The sequence below is a fragment of the Eurosta solidaginis genome, chromosome 2, assembly GCF_040869045.1.
Source record: "Eurosta solidaginis isolate ZX-2024a chromosome 2, ASM4086904v1, whole genome shotgun sequence".
Classification (NCBI taxonomy): domain Eukaryota; kingdom Metazoa; phylum Arthropoda; class Insecta; order Diptera; family Tephritidae; genus Eurosta; species Eurosta solidaginis.
Genome location: NC_090320.1, coordinates 292886294 through 292907426, shown reverse-complemented (window position 1 = coordinate 292907426; position 21133 = coordinate 292886294). Strand labels below are relative to the sequence as shown.

General features: G+C 39.9%; 1 protein-coding gene across 1 annotated transcript; it reads right to left on the bottom strand.

The window, feature by feature from the left end:
- Positions 1–1468: 1468 nt before the first annotated feature.
- Positions 1469–19652, bottom strand: Ugt36A1 (UDP-glycosyltransferase family 36 member A1). The gene is given in 9 exon segments (XM_067769251.1): positions 1469–1887; positions 3875–4091; positions 4158–4591; positions 7913–8591; positions 16907–16951; positions 17017–17450; positions 18696–18765; positions 18768–18947; positions 18950–19652. Coding segments are annotated over 9 exon segments (2757 nt in total). The 5' UTR covers positions 19341–19652; the 3' UTR covers positions 1469–1580.
- Positions 19653–21133: the final 1481 nt, after the last annotated feature.

Genomic DNA, 21133 nt, shown 5'->3' with positions numbered 1-21133 from the left:
GGAAATCCGACTTTTGGGTTAGACGTGTCTCGCCCAGCTCTTCAGTCACGATATCGAGATTATCTGGACAGGCGTTCCAGACAGTGAATCTTTAACATACAGAGGTGTGGGCAAACAAAATGGCCAATGAAGCACCTCAGTTCTAAAATATTTTGGAGAGGATGAGCTTCTAACATCCTTTATCTTAATAAGGCGCGTATGGCTCAGTATGGAGTCAGAAATAATTATATGCGAATGTAAGCTACAATATGAATAAAAGGTGCATTTGTTGTATACGTAGGGCACTCATGGATTGGAATAACGTATAATACCTCAGTTTCTATAGTCTCGTTATAGGCAATTTTCGACGGAAATGCCTACCACTGAACGAAGTATCTACCGTCAAAGTACCCCTGGCCGTTGCACTGCCATTTCGGTCGTACTGCTATTCAGCTGTGTTCGCCCTGACTGTTGACCGCCCGTTATCAGACCGGCGCCGTCGGAATAATCTCGTTTATGCAACTGTCTTTAGCCACTTCATTTGCTCGGTTACTCTCCCTAACGCTTTCTCAACTGTTATCGATGACCATTTAATCACTGTAGGAATAATATCTATCCTAAATTATTTTGTCCTAACACCTCAAGCCGCGTATGTTTTTTTGATCTATCAACATAAATATTGTGTTTTATGCAGTTGGGGTATGTGGGACACCTACATGGGCCTGGATTAACTAAAATTATAGCAGCATTCGGCAAAATCGACCGCAAAGAACCCAAATGGGCAAGTCTAACTAATCTTTATCCTCCACTCAAGTGACAGATCAACTAATTTCTCTCTCTTTTTCGCTTTCTTTTTCGCTCTTAGCGAATACTTTTTATATAAGAGTGGAACGAATTTTTTCCTTATAATCGTATTCGAATTGTGTGGAAAATTTTTCGCTTTTTATACTATGTACAAACACACACCAAATTGGCAATTTATACCATTTGGGCAATTTGTTACGCAATTTATCATACATACAATTTTTTTTATTTAATTAAAAAAAATTGCGTAATAAATAGTTTCAAACTGCAGATGCTACCTTGAGCAGATTTAAACGTCAGTTACGCATGGCTCAACTATATGGTTGGCTCATCTCATCAGCTGATTTGATTTTTTTTTTTCATTTCACTGGAGTAGGGATTGTCAAAAGAAGATGGCAAACTCAAAATGAAACCAAAACAGTGAACACATTTTCTTACAACACACCAAAGTTTCAAAGTCTTATGTTTTCATTCCATTCCATTCGCCTAATACCAACACGCACATTTTGACAGTCTGAACAAAGGTAGTTGTTGCTGTAGAGATGAGCCAACCAGCTATCAAATTACCATTGTGTAAGCTAAATTGAGTTGTATGAATACCACTTAATTTCAATCGAAACTGTATTTGCAAACTCTTTCAGCAAGTACATTAACATACATATAGTGTGGCTTTAAATACGATAAATTATTATTTATGACTAGTTGATTTATTTATAAAATTTGTTAACAAAACCATACGTTTTGTAGTCATACATACATACGAGTACATACATGCAAACAAATTTGCATATATAAATTTATTTAGTTTTTATTTTACCGATTTGTTTGTTATTTTTTGGTTTTGTTTTGCATATCGCGAGCAAACGCCACAAAACCGCTCGAATAATTAAAATAAAAACGCCAAGACCGACCAATAAAATGCAAATACTATCCAACGAATAATAAACGAACCAATTTAATTTTATTGCTTTTGTTTGCAACAATTTGTGTGCCGTTTTTCCATGCTCCTGCAAAAGATGCTCGACCCACCACACGGCTTTGTCCAACGGCTTTTTGTCTTGGTGACGGAAGATGTGCGATAATGCAGTTGCATGCTCAGCATAGCTGTCAAATAAAGAATTGAATATAATTTAATGCATTTTAATAAACTTATTCTAAAAATAAATTAAGTTTAATGTGTAAGCATGCACCTAAATATGAGTGCTTAAGTATTTCTGTGTAGAGTGTCACCAAATTTGCCGCTGAAGCTCTGCTAAATATTTGAACAAAAAGTTTTCGAAATCACGTGAACAATTTTATACAAAAATTCGAAATTTCGCAAACCATCATGTTTTCGCAAAAATTACAAAAGAAAATCACATCAAGGTCAAAGCAGTGTTCACTGCTTGCTTATTTGTATACATCTATCAACCCCCGGTTAACTTCCTCTCCATGGATCATCAAAGCATTCTACCAATTTAAATCTCTTAGCCCCGATAACAGAACTACAAATGGTTAGTGGTGTTCTTTGACCAATTTCAATCTAAATCTATAAAGCATGGCTACGACTCAGCCAGATTCTGGAAAGATGGACAGAGGTACATATAAATAATCTTCATACCCAAAAGAAGAGGGGCTTTGCAGAATGACTTCAGGCGTATCTCGATAATTACTTCAGAAATAATCTACAACATATCCAGTTCTCAACACACATACTACAAAATCAAAACCATGGAGCCGCTCTCCACGCTATCACCAGAAAGATAGGGGGAAGGATTGCATTCAAGGAAAAGCCGCAATGTTCTCCCTAATTTGTTTTGGACCAATTGCGAATTCGTGAAGGACCTTTAAACAAGAAGAACTATGTAACCAAGTCTGGGGGACTCCCTTATAACATGGTACGCATCCAGAGGTACGCCATCTGGTAGTGTGCTTTTCCCTCTACTTTGAAAAACATCTTTGACCACCTAACCAATAAGCAAGACTGGTTGTCAAAAGCAACGGAAAGCATCTTCAACTCCAGGAAAGATGTTATAAAATGCATTCAACATCGAGGGGCACTGAGTTATTGAAAGTTCTACACACCAGGTGCTACAAAATACCATCTTTGAGGTCACCTTTCGGCCTCATGTTTCTTAATTCTAAATAGACGTCTCTCGTTCTTCCTTACGTAGCAGGACCGTTCTCAATTACAGTGCGTTGTTGCGCCCATAGAAAGTTTTTTTTTCTTATATGAAGAAGCGGCACATTCCTCACCGTATCAGTCGCTTTTCCGCGCTCGCTATAAACCTGTGTGTCGTGAATGAGAAATGTGCTTCCATTGCCCGGTTTCATCGTCATTTCGAGGACTACTTGCAGTGAGCAGGTGTCAAGGCCGTGTGGAGGAGTGGGCAGCTTCTTGTCGCAAATTTTCCTTGCATCACTCCTTGTACTCTTTCTTTTACAGAGGCGTGTTCGTTACTTGGTTTCCACAAGGAAATGGCCCGACTCCAAATTAGGACCTCACAGTGTGCGCACATCCAGCACATGTGCGCTATCTGCCACCGATCATGTGGTGAATAATTTGCTATCATATTCCTTTTCGTTGAGACAGCCAAGTACCTTAAAATATCTTCTTTTTATGCGGAAACCTGGAAGTTCAGATGACAATATTTCAAGGACGATGAATTCGACAACTCTAGAGCCAAAGCGCAACTTGACATTAAAGTCGGCAAACTTGAATTAATAAGTTGCCAAATATTTTGTCTCATTAAAGGAGTCCTTATCCACGTCGTGGCTGGACGCCCATTCACAGCCGTGAATCCCAGTGTTTGCGTATAAGTCTCTTTCCACAACATCTTGCCCCTTATTGCACTTCTTGTATATGGTCTCTGTAGCAGGGGTCTCAAGGACCTAGTGTCCTCGCTTGCACCGTCCATCGGGCTTTCTGAATGCCAGTGATGTATGCCTTTACCTTTACGAGGATAACAAACAGTCGAAACATCTGGGCATCTACAACTATTCCAGAGATTTATTACTACATTTTTTTATATGATTCCAAAACATCGTGTGGAAAATTTACGAAAATTATTTCGGACCACCTTAGTGTATATATAGAGTTTTTCCTACTCACCTTTTACGCCGCATCTCTTTGAGTGTCGCTAACAAATTCTCTTCATTGATGTCATCAAAAGGCATAATCGTACCAACACCACGATTTTGCGCCCCGTACGCATTTGTGCTTTGATCGCCATAAAGGGGTGTAAGAATTAACGGTGTGCCACAGTAGACATTCTCCAAAGTACCTAAGAGACCACCATGTCCCCAGAAAAGTTTGACCTTTGGATGACCTGATGAGAGGAAGACAATAACAATGATCTTTATACAATTTCTGTAATATTTCCTCACAAACTCACAAATCAAACTTAATTGTGGCGCCCATTTAACGAATAAAAACTTTTTACTCTTCGTTGGCACCTCATTAGTTTCCCATTTCCAAATCACATTGTATGGTTGTTGCTCGAGTGCTTTTACAATTGCTTGCGCTTTCTCACTGGGCAAGCTAGACGAGCGTACCATGGAACCCCAACTAAGGTAGAGTACACCTTCAGGTGGCGCATTTTTCAGGAATGTCTCAATATCCGCGGGTAAAGCTGTATTAATCACTTTCTCGTCAATATGAATTCCACCCATTTCGATTAGCTGCGGCGTCAATGGTTTATTGCCGTGAAGTATGTAATTTTGATTGCTCAGAATGAAACTGGTGCTGCGTTTGGCAAACTCAGCGACATCGAAATCCACATGCAGATATTGATTAATTAATTTGCGATCATAATAATTTGTCCGATAACTGAAAGAAAAATGCAATGCAGTCAGAGAAAGTGGAAATTTCCGGCTAAGCTGATATTGAATTATCCATAAAGATGAGAATGGGGCAATGGTGCTAGCACACTCGGTATTACGCCCAATTCTCACGGGAATGCTCTGGATCATTAAGAGACTTGTGAAGCAGAGTTCGTGATATTTGTGAACATATGAGTTGTGATAGACAGGTGTCGCTGTTGTGTCGCATACGGCTAAAGACCAAGCAGTGACATTTATTCTTGAAGAAGGATGTTTATGAAAGGCAGCAAACTAAAGAATCTGGCTCACAAATTGATTTAAATGGCACAAATCGTTGTTGTTGTATTCACATGATAAATAATTTATCTGACTCAGGATCTTTACGACCGGATGATGCCTTATGATTCAATGATATTTGAGGGCCAGATTATCAATGACGCCGTGACACTTTGCGTTGAAGTCAATTAAAACTACAGGCTTAATTGGCTTGGATTGGCCTGAAACTGTTCAATAATCATTTTCTGATCTATTGGCATATTTTAGGAGGGTACCACGAAAGATGGAACTAAAATTAAAATTCACCATATACCTTGTAACCACCCTAATGTATCATACATAACAACTGCGGTTACCGCCCTTCCACCCGCTAGATCAATGAGGAGCTTGGGGTCGCCAGAGCCTCGGCTGTTGAAGAAACAGAATTAGTCACGGGTAGGTGAAGTTGACAATTGGATTGGAGGAGCTATATACTGCGCTGGCAACCCCTTGAAGAGTTACGCTACACAACCCCTTGAATCAACCGTGTAGATGTCGTAGCGTGCTCTGTCTACCACACCGAAGTTCCTGGGTTCCAGTCCCGATCAATTTCAATTACGAAGAATATTTTGTAAACGGGGTCGGCTCTAGGCAGTTGTTTTGCCAACTGTGTGTATTTCTGCCATTATAAGCTTCGCAGTGAAGATTCATCTGCCTACAAAACATGTAGGTTCCGTCCAGCCAATTTGGAGGAAAAATTAGAACAGGAGCATTACGCAAATTGGAGAAAAGCTCGACCTTAATCTCCTCGGAGATGTATCCCTATAATCACTTACATATATCTTATCTTTTCTATCCCTAAACAACTATTCACTACTCAACTATTTTGTTTATTGCTAACCTAAATAAATTTATTTACTTTCTTTATCTCATTTTATTGAGTTCTTTAGATTTTATAATGACAAAGCTATTCACATGAAACAATTAGCTCTTTGGCTCATGTGCTATACCAATGAAGTGGTTCTCCAAACAGGGAAAGGGGAAAATGTATTTAAGAAACGAGAAAATAAAACTGAGAAAAGGACAAATACATTTCCCTATTTCTCAAATACAGTTTGAAAAGGTGAAGACTCTTCAGCTTATTTCTTTTTTCGTCAGAGGTTGAAGACGCTATATGAAGAAAGAGAGCCAAAGAGAAAGGGAAATGAAGGTAGAGTGAGAGAAAAAGAGAAATAAATAGTGGCAAAAGGTGAGACGGCCAAAGAGATACACAACGTCTATTGGGTATGCTAGCTGTACACAACAAAGTGGCATCAACAAGAGCTCCACGGCTAATTCGCCCAAGGAGGAGATTGGGAAAATAGTGTGTAAAAAAGGTATAATTTCACTATACATGGAGTGCAATATGGAAACTGATGTTGAGGTTCTTTGGCTGGGTATCAATAATGGTACCAAACCCTTGGCTCTTAATGGGGTTTTTATAAGCCCACAACCACAATACACAATGGAGAATCACATCCGTATCGAGATACCTTTGATTTTACTGAAGTTTTGTATCTAAAGAGTACAACTATGTTCTCTTATAAGCACCATCCTTATTCCTCAGGTAGAGTTTCTTGGATATTCCACTCTGACCTCGTTAACAAGTTTATAAAGCTTCGAAAAGATGCACCCGACCTGGACCTCAACTTGTGTCGATAATTGTCGCTCCTAACCTACCCAGGATGGAGATGACTAATGTTAAAGTTTTGAAATATTAATAAAAAGTCTCGTAAAATATGAGAAAGCTAGTAAGCCCGTCGTAGAATGGCAGGCACAAAGAGGTTGCTCTGATACACAAACTCTGCCAGTGCCTCACAATGGCACTATCCTAGGAGATGTGACGATTGCACGCCTGGCCAAAATTAGCTTCTTATTATCTGTAGCGTTGCTAGAGCCACAAATCAATCATGGGTTCGTGCGAGGATAAAGCTTAGTATTGGACTCGAGTACACCATGCCGTATCGTATCCTCCTGACTTGTAGAGTACTTCAAAGAAGATGAATGTCTCACTAACGTCAACATTGTAAATAAACTCAAGATCAAAACATAGGCTTTGAGATCTAAAGAATTCTTAATCGAAAATGTAAGAATACGGTGACGAAATTTGCCCCAGTGGCTTTACTGAAATAATTTTGTGGTGCACCAGTCGCCTCTTTGCTTCGCTACCTGGCGACAATTTGACACACCAAGGAAGTCCAAATTGTTTCCCATATGGAGTTTCTACCAAAGTGGAGGTCTCCTTCTGTCTTTGCTTCATAGACGGGTGCTGACAAGAATGCCTCGTGAACCCGGCCATCTTATTTCATACGCAAAATATAACTTAGCCAGCGTAGCGTACGGTATGTGGATGTCTGCATAAAGATAAAGATCATCGTTAAATTTTTTTCGGAATTACACGCATTTGAATTAGGTCCGGTAATTGTCCACAAATGTATGAAGTACGGGCTTCAGAAAGAATCTTTTGAGTATAAAGCTTGTTCGTGTCCTCTCTAAGCATTTACAAAGAGAGTTCAGTTATGGGATTCAAGGGATTGTGTAGGGCAATCCTTTCAAGCGGTTGCCCGTGTAACTTACAGCTTCTCCAATCCAATTGGTAATCTCACCTTCACGGGAATTCCGTTTACTTGGCAGGCGAGGCTCTGGCGACCTCAAGTTCCTCACGGAAGAAGTGAGTTGTGCATACTAGAAGCTTGGACGTGGTTATATCAAATCGCTCCTGAGATGGTCCGGCTGGTGCCTTAAAGTTACTAAATATCGGAACGTACCGGAATAAAATCCGGCAAACGACCATCAACATCGGCAAACTACCCAAATCCTTCGGAGAGTCTCCTTATCGCTACTAGAAGAAGAAAAAGGGCGGACTTTCTTAAAGCAAAGGACATGGTTCCTCTTGAAGCTTTTCATTTTGGTCGAACAATCTTTTCATTACTCTATGAACATATTCAGTCCATATAACGTCTTTACGGACCATCCAGCTCAACCTAAGCAAAATAAAACACAAACAACTATAAAAAGCTAGCTAACATCTTACCGATAATGCAACTGAATCACTTTCATTTGGACAAAATTCAGCAAACGTTGGTGCCAGTTCAACTCCTCCGGAAACCCGATAAATTCCGATTGCACATATGAAGGAAAATCTGGCAAGGCAATACGGTCAAAATAATATGGCATCAATATACAACTGCTCAAGCCAACCACTGGCACTTGCAACAAATATGGAATACCCAACTGACAATCGGTATTGAAGTATTCGGTAATAACCAAATCAAATGGCTGCTCCTCATGGCGTTTAAGTACCGTATCAACATGACCGCTCTCATAAAATTCGCGGCAAGACTTCTGACCTTCTGCGTGTAAAAGTTCTGCCTCCATTAAGAGATAATGCAATGGACGTCTTGGCAATACTTCATTGAATGAAAACACATTTGTTGTGTCACGTCCACCCAATAACAACTCTTCATAATTTGTCGGTTTTGTATCATTTGGTGCTTTAATATAAGTCACCACTGTAATATGATGACCATTCTCCGCGAGCGTACGAAAAAGTGGATAGAAGACCTTGAAGTGACTATAACCAAAATGTGGAAATAAGCCGAGTATGCGTCGGCCAGTGGCAGTAGGTATTTGGGTAGCTGTTAGGGCTAACAAACAAAAAATCAATAGAAATATTTTCATTGTGGTGGTTTTGTTAATGTTTTGCACAGATTTTTATTGATGTAGTTTCACTGTACTATTTCACTTGCACTTGAAGATGTTCATACGCACTGGCAATAAATTATATTAAGCAACATATTTATTGCACATGTAATCTTGTAAGCTTTTCATACATTATTTCCACAAAATATTCACGCTATACAATACAACAAAATACGCCGATTTATAAGTACATATGCACTTAAAAAAAATAATTATTTCTACAGAGAGCACACAGCGAAGTCAGTTATCACCGTTGAGTCTCTTCACTCACTGACCAAAAGAATATTTACAGTTCTTGATCGCCCTGCAGCGATCATTGCACTCGTTTATAGCCATGTGTTTTTATTGCCTATTGTTTACTTATTTATTTTCGTTGTTCCCGAGAGAAAATTCGCTTCCCACTACGCTCGTGCTGATAGCGAATTAATCATTTGACTATGAAAAAAACGATATAGCACTTTCTCCCTCAATTCGTACACTGTGCAACAATTCAGATATTTTATCTACGGATGGATTCGTTCCAACACATTTTCTGTTCCAGATTCATGTAGTACAAGGTCGCACATATATTTATATCCTTGCTAGGGGCAGATGCCTTGCCGTTCGGCGAGTGGTAAAGTTATTTCCACTTATGCCTCCCCTTGGTCCAGAGTGTTGAGCGAACCGTGCCCACTGGATGATTTGCAGTCATGGCACGTATTTGACAATATTTGAATGGAGGATTTCTGATTCTTAAAGTAACGTTGTCCTCACGACAACAGGGTCCCGTGCTGTAGCGAACGGCTCTTCTTTACCATATTTTAATATAGACCACTGAGTGGGATTGCCACGAACGAAATCCCAAAAAAAAAAATAATAGCCAAACACAAAATCCTCAAAGAAAAAAAATACCCAAACACATAATCCCCAAATTCAAAATCCCCAAAATCAAAATCAAGATCCCAAAATCAAAATCCCCAAGCACAAAATCCCAGTGCTATGATAAACATCATGACCGTGTACAAAATAGCAATATCTCTTTCCTCTTTCATTCACGTTTTGGCAATACATATTTTTACTTATCCATATATAGGACTGCTAGTCGCTCTAATTCGAACAAGCTAACAGAAGCGTGCACTACGCAGAAGGACATCACCGTGGCGGTAGCCACGGTTATACCAAACACCCCGACTCGGCATGGCGTCGCCCAGGGTCATTTTTTATAAGGGCGGCCGAAGGTCGCCTATGCAGAAAGTTGGTATGGATTATTAGCCGTTTTTGGTCGCGGCGATTTTAAAACTAATTTGAATTTATTTCACACATAAAATGGGGATTTTGTGTTGGGGATTATGAATTTGGGGATTTTGATTTTGGGGATTTTGATTTTGGGGATTTTGATTTGGGGATTTTGTTTTGAGGGATTTTGATTTTAGGGATAACGTGGTAGACCCCCACTGAGTCTTAGTATTTCTTGCGTGAGGCTGATCCTACGAACACGGTGGATCAATCAATAGTCAACGAAGATATTGTGCCGTGAAGTCGGAAGATGCGCTGCTACTTCTGCAGTGTCAGAGCCCAAATATGCTGATATAGGATTGGAAGGTATGTCGGGATTATCGGCCCTCGGAGGACTGTCGGCAATACACCATTCAAATTAAGAGACAGGTGGAGAATATGTTGTACACAGAATTTGCTAATGTGACCTAGGGCATATATATATAATTATTGTTTAAGTCCCAGGAAGCTAAGTATTAAGGACAACAATCATAACATAACCGGAAGGACTTGGCAAAGGTTTTGGAGGGGAAAAAAGTTTTAATAATGCTGCAAGTCGTATAAATGGTAAAGTGGTGTCGAGGGAACTCCTCTCAACTTTTTAGGCAGGAAGTTTGTCTTAGCGCTGATCCAGGAGCCATGGCTGCATGGTAAGAAATTGTCAGCGCGAATTGGATGCGAAATCGGAAGATTTGGGGGAAGGCTACGTCCATGGGGAGGAAACGCCGAAACTTATGTATGCTATGCAGTTTCAGAACCGTATGGTAATAACCATCGATTAGAAGATAAAACTTACCCATACTCTGGTATCCTGTAGGATACCCCCGGAAGAGTTCATAAGGCTGGTGTATAAAAAACGGTGCAAGGTAGGGATCGTCATAGATGTGAATTCTAGTGCGCGCCCAAGAGCGTGAGAAGGTGGCGTTGCGCACTATGAAGGCGAACTCCTATTTGATTCTATACCTCAAAGTAATTTACAAACAGCCAAGAGAGGTGATCTTACATATGTTGGGCAAACTTTGTGCATGATATCTCAAAGTAAGTTTTGTTAGGCCATCACTTTTCGACATACACACATAAGTTTCATCCTCTTTCTGAAGAGGGAGGAAAAACTCGACTGGACCAAATTCCAAAAAAACGTAGACACAAACCGTGGGCAACCTAAGGAGGTTGTCACCGTAGAAGAGTTGAAGAAATCCACCAGCATCGCAAATAAAATTAGTATATGCATACAATAACTCCTGCCCTCTAAGGGGATCGGGAAGCAAAGCAAAGGGCTTAAGTGGACCGCGAGGGATGCTAGGAGAAATAAGGATCTGTTGGGGATCTATGTACAATCAAGAAATTCGCTTAGCAAAGAGATTTTCATGAAAAACCATCTGTGCAAAAAGTCCTATCTGGAAGGCAAACAAGTTTGAAACTGACATGTTGTGGTGAAAAGTCTCTTAAAGCGCTTGTCGACGACAATTTTCCATTGGGAGATGATGTAGAGGAACGGAAACGCAGTGCTATAAGTCTATAGTCTCTCTCATTGCGGAACCATACAACAAGAACACGGATATTTTACTCTCAGTTCGAAACATTCCGCTCTTAGTAAACATTGATTTCTTTGTCAAAATTGCTGTTGTTTTTCGTTGTTGAAGTATAATAAGAATCAAAAAACATAGCGAGAACAAAAGATTAAATACTTCTATTAAGAAAGACTTCGTTTAAATGAAAGCGAAAATTGTATACCCAGTTGTGCGTGCTTTAATTGCATTGCATCTCAGAAAATTTGTTATAGAAATATGTTTCACTTTATGTGGTACTTCTATTTGGTTGGAATGTGCGGTTAGAAGCACGTAGAAATAATGGATTGTTTACAGCACATCTGGGTATAAAAATTTATTAATTACTTAGTATGAATTTATTATTATCACCACCACCGATCAAACACACATACATATGTTCATACATGATGAGGGCTTATTTAATAACACAAAAACAGTTATGTGTTTTTTTTTCAAATTTTTTTTTATTGCATATTTTATTATCACTATATAGCCCACATTTCTGCATATGCCGTTTTTTATGTCTCTTTTGGTTTAGATGTGATTAAAAAAGCTTTGTGCTCGCAGTACTAGAAGTACTTCGAAAAAGGGTTATGTACTTACTTGCCTATAATTTTTATTTAATCGCTAGCCAAAGTGTTTTGATTCCCAAGGCAGCCGGTTCTATAAACCGGAGCGGCTCGGGATTTTTACCGACCAAGGGAAACCCCAGTGTAACCCCATTTAATTTGTTGCGTCCCTCCCACAAATTTTCATCCTCCCAGCAGATCCTTGCAGCGGGACTGCGCCATATTCTCCTGCTCCGGGAGGGTATCGAACCCAATCCGGGACCTGTACCTGACCACGGTCCAGAGAAATGGTTTGCTGCTTTTGCCGGAAAAGAATCTAATTAGGACGGTCACACTCTTGTCAGTGTGTCACGTGTAAGGGATGGTTGCATCGGACAGGATGTTTTTGGATAGACCCCAAAACCCGAAGTCCTCGTATCTTTTATAAATCTTTTGTGGCTCCTTGCTGTTCACGCCCAAGGGCGTCCCGTAGTCTACGCCTTAGCGCCTCCACTACCTTCTAGCAGCCCCACAGCTCAGCAAGCCACAAAAAGCACCCGCTGCTGCACGCACCCCACGGAGCCACCAGCTTATACGGCCGCTCCCACTCATAACTACAATCTCCGTAGTAGAGTCGGTAGCAATACCGAGCATCAGCCCCCGCCCCTTTTTCTTCTCACCCTCTGCCCGACACTAGCATTCGAGTAGGTCAGGAAAACAGACTCTTAGTCTCTTAGTTTGCGACATCTGGCCAATGCGGCTCCAGCCTTGGACGGTGCCACTTTCCTATATGTTCTGGTTACAGCGACAGCAACCCCCGAAAGGTTTCGTCGCGCCATGCTGCCCGGCGGCAAACCCAACTACACTGGGTACCCAAATGCTTACCCAGGGACGTACAGTTCCTGGGCCACGACAGCAATTGCGTCCTGGCCTCCCTCAACTCAGACGTAGTCACCTACCTACCCGCAGAGTGACGACGTCTCCCCCGTTGCACTTCAGAATTCTGCAGTTGAACTGTAATGGGTTAACTGGGAAGATCACAGAGATAGTTGATTTAATGAAGCGGCATAACATCCGCATTGCAGCTATCCAAGAGACCAAACACACAGCAATATCTTCTCTGCAGACCTGCTCTGGACATAACGTCCACAGAAAAGATCGCGAGAGCGGAAATGGAGGCGGTCTCACGTTTATCACCCACCACTCAGTGCAATATAATCTATTTAATCCCGACATCGGCATCACGCTACCAACTGCCTTACACCCTAAAATCTTGGATGTGACGTTCGATCAGGATCCACATTTTGGAGAGCATACAACCGCAATTGTATCGAAAATCCAAAGCCGTAATAAAATCCTCAAATCTCTTGCCGACAGCACTTGGGGTAAAGAGAAAGAAACGCTCATTACTACTTACAAAGCAATTGGCCGGCCGATTACATGCTACGCGTCCTCGATATGGTCACCAAGCCTAAAGGTTACTCACTGGAAGAAAATATAGGCCTGGCAAAATTCTGCCCTCAGAACCGCTACGGGCTGTCTTCTTATGTCCCCAGAACACCACGTACACAATGAGGCAAAAGTACTCCCTATTAGGAAGAGAAATGAAATACTAAACAAACAGTTCCTGTTGAATACCCAGAAACCCAGCATCCCAACAGACGTCTAATCTCCGTAAGCATTATGAGGAAATACGGCAAAAATTTCATTTCCCCACCGCCAGAAGCAAATTTGAATCATGTTTGAAAGCAGCTATGGATAATGGGTTAAAAAACATGATTTTTTCCTTCACACTAACGTGGATTTAAATACTGTAACGAATTTAGTGAAACTCCGCTTATTTTACGCCTTCTACTAACGTTCGTATCGCTAAACTGTTGAATAAATAACTCTAATATTCAATAATGCAAAATAGCCTTTATTAAAGTACTTCACAATAAATAACACTGATACTTCACAACCAATAGCTTGCTTAAATCAAACTGATTGCCCATGCTTCAGCTGGTGCTGCTTTTATACTCTTTGGTTTCCTCGTCGGCATACTTCTAGGCGTTTCTCCTTCTAGAATTTACTACTTGTTTACCAGCTATAAACTACAGATGCACGTTTATAGCTTCTCATATGCGCGTGTATATGTGAGTGATACTTCGACCGATGATTGCATACTTTTGTGAGTATCTCAGATATAAATAAGCATGCCTTTGTGCATATCTCTTCGCTTCTTGTATGTACATATGTGTAGACATAATGATTGACTTGTTTATGTAGATACAAGTTACTGCTTAGTATCGGCTTAGAGATGATAGTATGCCTTAGTGTTGCTAATATTCGTCACAGTACGATAAATTATTATTTACCTACGACTAGTTGATTTATTTACAAAATTTGTTAACAAAACCATACAATTTTTTAGTCATACCAACATACATACAAACAAAATTTCATTATTTAGTTTTTATTTTACCGGTTTGTTTGTTATTCTTTGGTTTTGTTTTGCATATCGCGAGCAAACGCCGCAAAACCGCACCAACGAATAATAAACGAACCAATTTAATTTTGTTGCTTTTGTTTGCAACAATTTGTGTGCCGTTTTTCCATGCTCCTGCAAAATATGCTCGACCCACCACACGGCTTTGTCCAATGGCTTTTTGTCTTGGTGACGGAAGATGTGCGATAATGCAGTTGCATGCTCAGCATAGCTGTCAAAAAAATAATTGAATATAATTTAGTGCATTTTAATAAACATTTTCTAAAAATAAATTAAATTTAATTTGTAAGCATGCACCTAAATATGAGTGCTTAAGTATTTCTGTGTAGAGTGTCACCAAATTTGCCGCTGAAGCTCTGCTAAATATTTGAACAAAAAGTTTTCGAAATCACGTGAACAATTTTATACAAAAATTCGAAATTTCGCAAACCATCATGTTTTCGCAAAAATTACAAAAGAAAATCACATCAAGGTCAATGCATTTGGTCACTGCTTGCTTACTTGTATACATCTATCAACCCCCGGTTAACTTCCTCTCCATGGATCATCAAAGCATTCTACCAATTTAAATCTCTTGGCCCCGATAACAGAACTCCAAATGGTTAGTGCAGTTATTTGACCAATTTCGATCTAAATCTATAAAGCATGGGCACGACTCAGTCAGATTCCGCAAAGATGGACAGAGGTACATATATATAATCTTCATACCCAAAAGAGGAGGGGCTTGGCAGAATGACTTCAGGCGTATCTCGATGTTTACTTCAGAAATAATCTTGAACATATCCAGTTCTCAACACACATACTCCGGAATCGAGCCGCTCTCCACGCTATCACCACAAAGATAGGGGGAAAGATTGCATTCAAGGACGAAGCGCAATCTTCTCCCTAATGAGCTTGGGCCCAATAGCGATGTCGTGAAGGACCTTTAAACAATAAGAACTTTGTAATAAAGTCTGGGGGACTCCCCTATAACATGGTACGCATCCAGAGGCACACCATCGGGGGTGTGCTATTCCCCCTACTTTGAAACCCATGTTGTTTTTGTAGCGATAAAGACACTCCCCGAAGGCCTTGGGTAGTGTTGTCGAGTTGATGGTCCTTTGCCGGATGCAGATCCGGTACGTTCCGGTACCAAGCCCGACCATCTCGGGAACGATTTGTTATGACCACATGGGCCCTTCTAGGCCATACCGCCCTCCTACCTCCTACATCCATGAGGAGTTCGGGGTCGCCAGAGCCTCGGCTGTTAATGAAAAAGGATTCGCCACGGATAGGTGAGGTTGACAATTGGGTTTGGAGAAGCTATATATTTCGCTGGCGACCTGAAAAGGTTGCGCTACACAACCCCTTGAATCTATTTGGTATTTTAGTCGCATTTTACAGAGGCATGCCTCCCGAAGGTATATTCTAACCCCCTAACCCGCTGGGGGATTGAAACCCTGGGTTATTGAAAGTTCTATACACCAGGTGCTACTAAATACAAACTTTGAGGACATGGCCTCATGTTTCTTAATTCTAAATAGACGTCTCTCGTTCTTCCTTGCGTAACAGGGCCGTTCTCATGCACTATGCGTTGTTGCGCCCATAGAAATGTTTTTTCTTATATGTCGTGAATGAGAAATGTGCTTCCATTGCCCAGTTTCATCGTCATGCCGAGGACTACTTGCAGTAAGCAGGTGTTTGGGCCGAGTGGAGGAGTGGACAGCTTCTCGTCGGCAAACTTTTCTTGGGTCACTCCTTGGTTACTGGTTCCGTTACTTGGCTGTAACAAGGAAATGGCTTGACTCGAAATTTAGGCAGCGCAGGGTGCGCACATCCAGCACACTTGTGCTCTATCTTTCATGTTCCTTTTCCTTGAGACAGCCAAGTACCTTATTGTATTTTTTTTTTTTTTTTGTATGCTAAAACCTGCAAGTCCAGATATGACCATATTTCAAGGAATTCGACAACTCTAGAACCAAAGAGCAACTTAATATTAAAGTCGCCAAACTTGAATTAATAAGTTGCCAAATATTTTGTCTCATTAAAGGAGTGCTTATCCACGTCGCGGCTAGACGCCCAATCACAGCCGTGAATCTCAGTGTTTGCGGCTAAGTCTCTTTCCACAACATCTTGCCCCTTATTGCACTTCTTGTATATGGTCTCTGTAGCAGACGTCTCAAGGACCTGGTGTCCTTCTCACTTGCTCCGTCCATCAAGCTTTCTGAATGGCAGTGATGTATGCCTTTACCTTTACGAGGATAACAACCATTCGAAACATCTGGGCATCTACAAGTGTTCCAGAGATTCATTATTACATTTTTTCATTGGTAAACGTTTTTCGGTGACAAATTCCATCGCAATTTTAAATGATTCCAAAAAAATGTTTGGAAAATTTACGAAAGTTATTTCGGACCACCTTAGTGTATATATACAGTTTTTCCTACTTACCTTTTACGCCGCATCTCTTTTAGTGTCGCTAACAAATTCTCTTCATTCCAAAGTACCCAAGAGACCACCATGTCCCCAGAATAGTTTGACCTTTGGATGACCTGATGACAGGAAGAGAATAACAATGATCGTTATCCAAATGGATTATATTTTCTCACAAACTCACAAATCAAACTTAATTGTGGCGCCCATTTAAGGAACAAAAACTTTTTACTCTTCGTTGGCAACTCATCAGAGTCCCATTTCCAAATCACATTGTATGGTTGTTGCTCGAGTACTTTTACAATTGCTTGCGCTTTCTCACTAGGTAAGCTAGACGAGCGCACCATAGAAGCCCAACTAAGGAAGAGTACACCTTCAGGTGGCGCATTTTTCAGGAATCTCTTAATATCCGCGGGTAAAGCTGCATTAATCACTTTCTCGTCAATATGAATTCCACCCATTTCGATCAGCTGCGGCGTCAATGGTTTATTGCCGTGAAGTATGTAATTTTGATTGCTCAGAATGAAACTGGTGCTGCGTTTGGCAAACTCAGCGACATCGAAATCCACATGCAGATATTGATTAATTAATTTGCGATCATAATAATTTGTCCGATAACTGAAAGAAAAATGCAATGCAGTCCGCCATAAAGGTGGACCGGGGATGACTCTAGAATGTGTTTGTACGATATGGGTATCAAATTAAAGGTATTAGTGAGGGTTTTAAAAGGGAGTGGCCCTCAGTTGTATATGTGTAGGCGTTTTCCAGAAATCGACCAAAATGTGGACCAGGGCGACCCAGATCATCATCTGTCGGGTATCGCTAATTTATTTATATAAGTAATACCACGAACAGTATTCCTGCCATGATTCCAAGGGCTTTTGATTTCGCCCAGCAGAACTTTTTCATTTTCTTCTACTTAATATGGTAGGTGTCACACGCATCTTACAAAATTATTTCTAAAGTTATATTTTGCGTCAAAAAACGAATCCAATCACCATGTTTCATCCTTTTTTTCGTATTTGGTATAGAATTATGGCATTTTTTTCATTTTTCGAAATTTTCGATATCGAAAAAGTGGGCGTGGTCATAGTCGGATTTCGCCCATTTTTAATACCAAGATAAAGTGAGTTCAAGTTATCGTGTTAACGGCCGGGCGGAAGGGCAGACGGTCGACTGTGTATAAAAACTGGGCGTGGCTTCAGCTTTCTCAGAAAACAGGTATCGTCATAGAAGCTATGCCCTTACCAAATTTCACAAGGATTCGTAAATTTTTATTCGACTTATGGCATTAAAGGTATTCTAGATAAATTAAATGAAAAAGGGCGGAGCCACGCCCGTTTCGAAATTTTCTCTTATTTTTGTATTTTGTTGCACCATATCATTACTGGAGTTTAATTATATACTGTAAATATATTAATCTTTTGTTAAAATTTGACTAAAAATTTTTTTTTCTTAAAAAGTGGGCGTGTTCTTCTTCAACCCACCTACCGTTTCATCACTTTATCCGTCTTTGGTAATGGATTATCGCATTTTTTCGGTTTTTCGAAATTTTCGATATCGAAAAAGTGGGCGTGGTTATAGTCCGATTTCGTTCATTTTAAATAGCGGTCTAGGATGAGTGCCCTGGAACTTACATACCAAATTTCATCAAGATACCTCTAAATTTACTCAAGTTATCGTGTTTACGGACGGAATGAATTTCTTTTTTCGCCCAGATCATTTTGATATATAGACGTCTATATCTATCTCGATTACTTTATGCCGTTACAGGGTACCGTTATGCGAACAAAATTTATATACTCTGTGAGCGCTGCTCAGCTGAGTATAAAAACAACTATAAAAAGCTAGCTAACATCTTACCGATAATGCAACTGAATCACTTTCATTTGGACAAAATTCAGCAAACGTTGGTGTCAGTTCAACTCTCCGGAAACCCGATAAATTCCGATTGCACATATGAAGGAATATCTGGCAAGGCAATACGGTCAAAATAATATGGTATCAATATACAACTGCTCAAGCCAACCACTGGCACTTGCAACAAATATGGAATACGCAACTGACAATCGGTATTGAAGTATTCGGTAATAACCAAATCAAATGGCTGCTCTCATGGCGTTTAAGTATCGTATCAACATGACCGCTCTCATAAAATTCGCGGCAAGACTTCTGGCCTTCTGCGTGTAAAAGTTCTGCCTCCATTAAGAGATAATGCAATGGACGCCTTGGCAATACTTCATTGAATGAAAACACATTTGTTGTGTCACGTCCACCCAATAACAACTCTTCATAATTTGTCGGTTTTGTATCATTTGGTGCTTTAATATAAGTCACCACTGTAATATGATGACCCTTCTCCGCGAGCGTACGAAAAAGTGGATAGAAGACCTTGAAGTGACTATAACCAAAATGTGGAAATAAGCCGAGTATGCGTCGGCCAGTGGCAGTAGGTATTTGGGTAGCTGTTAGGGCTAACAAACAAAAAATCAATAGAAATATTTTCATTGTGGTGGTTTTGTTAATGTTTTGCACAGATTTTTATTGATGTAGTTTCACTGTACTATTTCACTTGCACTTGAAGATGTTCCTACGAACTGGCAATAAATTATATTAAGCAACATATTTATTGCACATGTAATCTTGTAAGCTTTTCATACATTATTTCCACAAAATATTCACGCTATACAATACAACAAAATACGCCGATTTATAAGTACATATGCACTTAAAAAAAATAATTATTTCTACAGAGAGCACACAGCGAAATCAGTTATCACCGTTGAGTCTCTTCACTCACTGACCAAAAGAATATTTACAGTTCTTGATCGCCCTGCAGCGATCATTGCACTCGTTTTTAGCCATGTATTTTTATACTCAGCTTGCTTTGCACACAGAGTATATTAACTTTGATTGGATAACGGTTGGTTGTACAGGTATAAAGGAATCGAGATAGATATAGACTTCGAAATATCTAAATCATCAGTATCGAAAAAAAATTTTATTGAGCCATGCCCGTCCGTCCGTCTGTCCGTTAACACGATAACTTGAGTAATTTTGAGCTATCTTGGTGAAATTTGGTATGTAGGTTCCTGGGCACTCATCTCAGATCGCTGTTTAAAATGAACGATATCGGACTATAACCACGCCCACTTTTTCGATATCGAAAATTTCGAAAAACCGAAAAAATGCGATAATCCATTACCAAAGACGGATAAAGTGATGAAACGGTAGGTGGGTTGAAGAAGAACACGCCCACTTTTTAAGAAAAAAAATTTTTTAGTCAAATTTTAACAAAAGATTAATATATTTACAGTATATAAGTAAATTATGTCAACATTCAACTCCAGTAATGATATGGTGCAACAAAATACAAAAATAAGAGACAATTTCGAAATGGGCGTGGCTCCGCCCTTTTTCATTTAATTTGTCTAGAATACTTTTAATGCCATAAGTCGAACAAAAATTTACGAATCCTTGTGAAATTTGGTAGAGGCATAGATTCTAGGACGATAACTCTTTTCTGTTAAAATGAAAAAAATGCCACAATCCTATACCAAATACGAAAAAAGGGATGAAACATGGTAATTGGATTGGTTTATTGACGCAAAATATAACTTTAGAAAAAACTTTGTAAAATGGGTGTGGCACCTACCATATTAAGTAGAAGAAAATGAAAAAGTTCTGCAGGGCGAAATTAAAAGCCCTTGTAATCTTGACAGGAATACTGTTCGTGGTATGACATATATAAATAAATTAGCGGTACCCGACAGATGATATTCTGGGTCACCCTGGTCCACATTTTGGTCAATATCTCGAGAACGCTTTCACATATACAACTAAGGGCCACTCCCTTTTAAAACCCTAATTAATACCTTTAATTTGATACCCATATCGTACAAACACATTCTAGAGTCACCCCTGGTTCACCTTTATGGCGTTATCTCGAAAAGGCGTCCACCTATAGAACTAATGCCCACTACCTTTTAAATAATCATTCACACCTTTCATTTGATACCCATATCATACAAACACATTCCAGGGTTACCCTAGGTTCATTTTCTCGGTTACACCCGAACTTAGCCTTCCTTACTTGTTATTGCCTATTGTTTACTTATTTATTTTCGTTGTTCCCGAGAGAAAATTCGCTTTCGTGCTGATAGCGAATTGACCATTTCACTATGAAAAAATGATATAGCACTTTCTCCCTCAATTCATACACTGTGCAACAATTCAGAAATATTATCTACGGATGGATTCGTTCCAACACATTTACTGTTCCAGATTCATGTAGTACAACG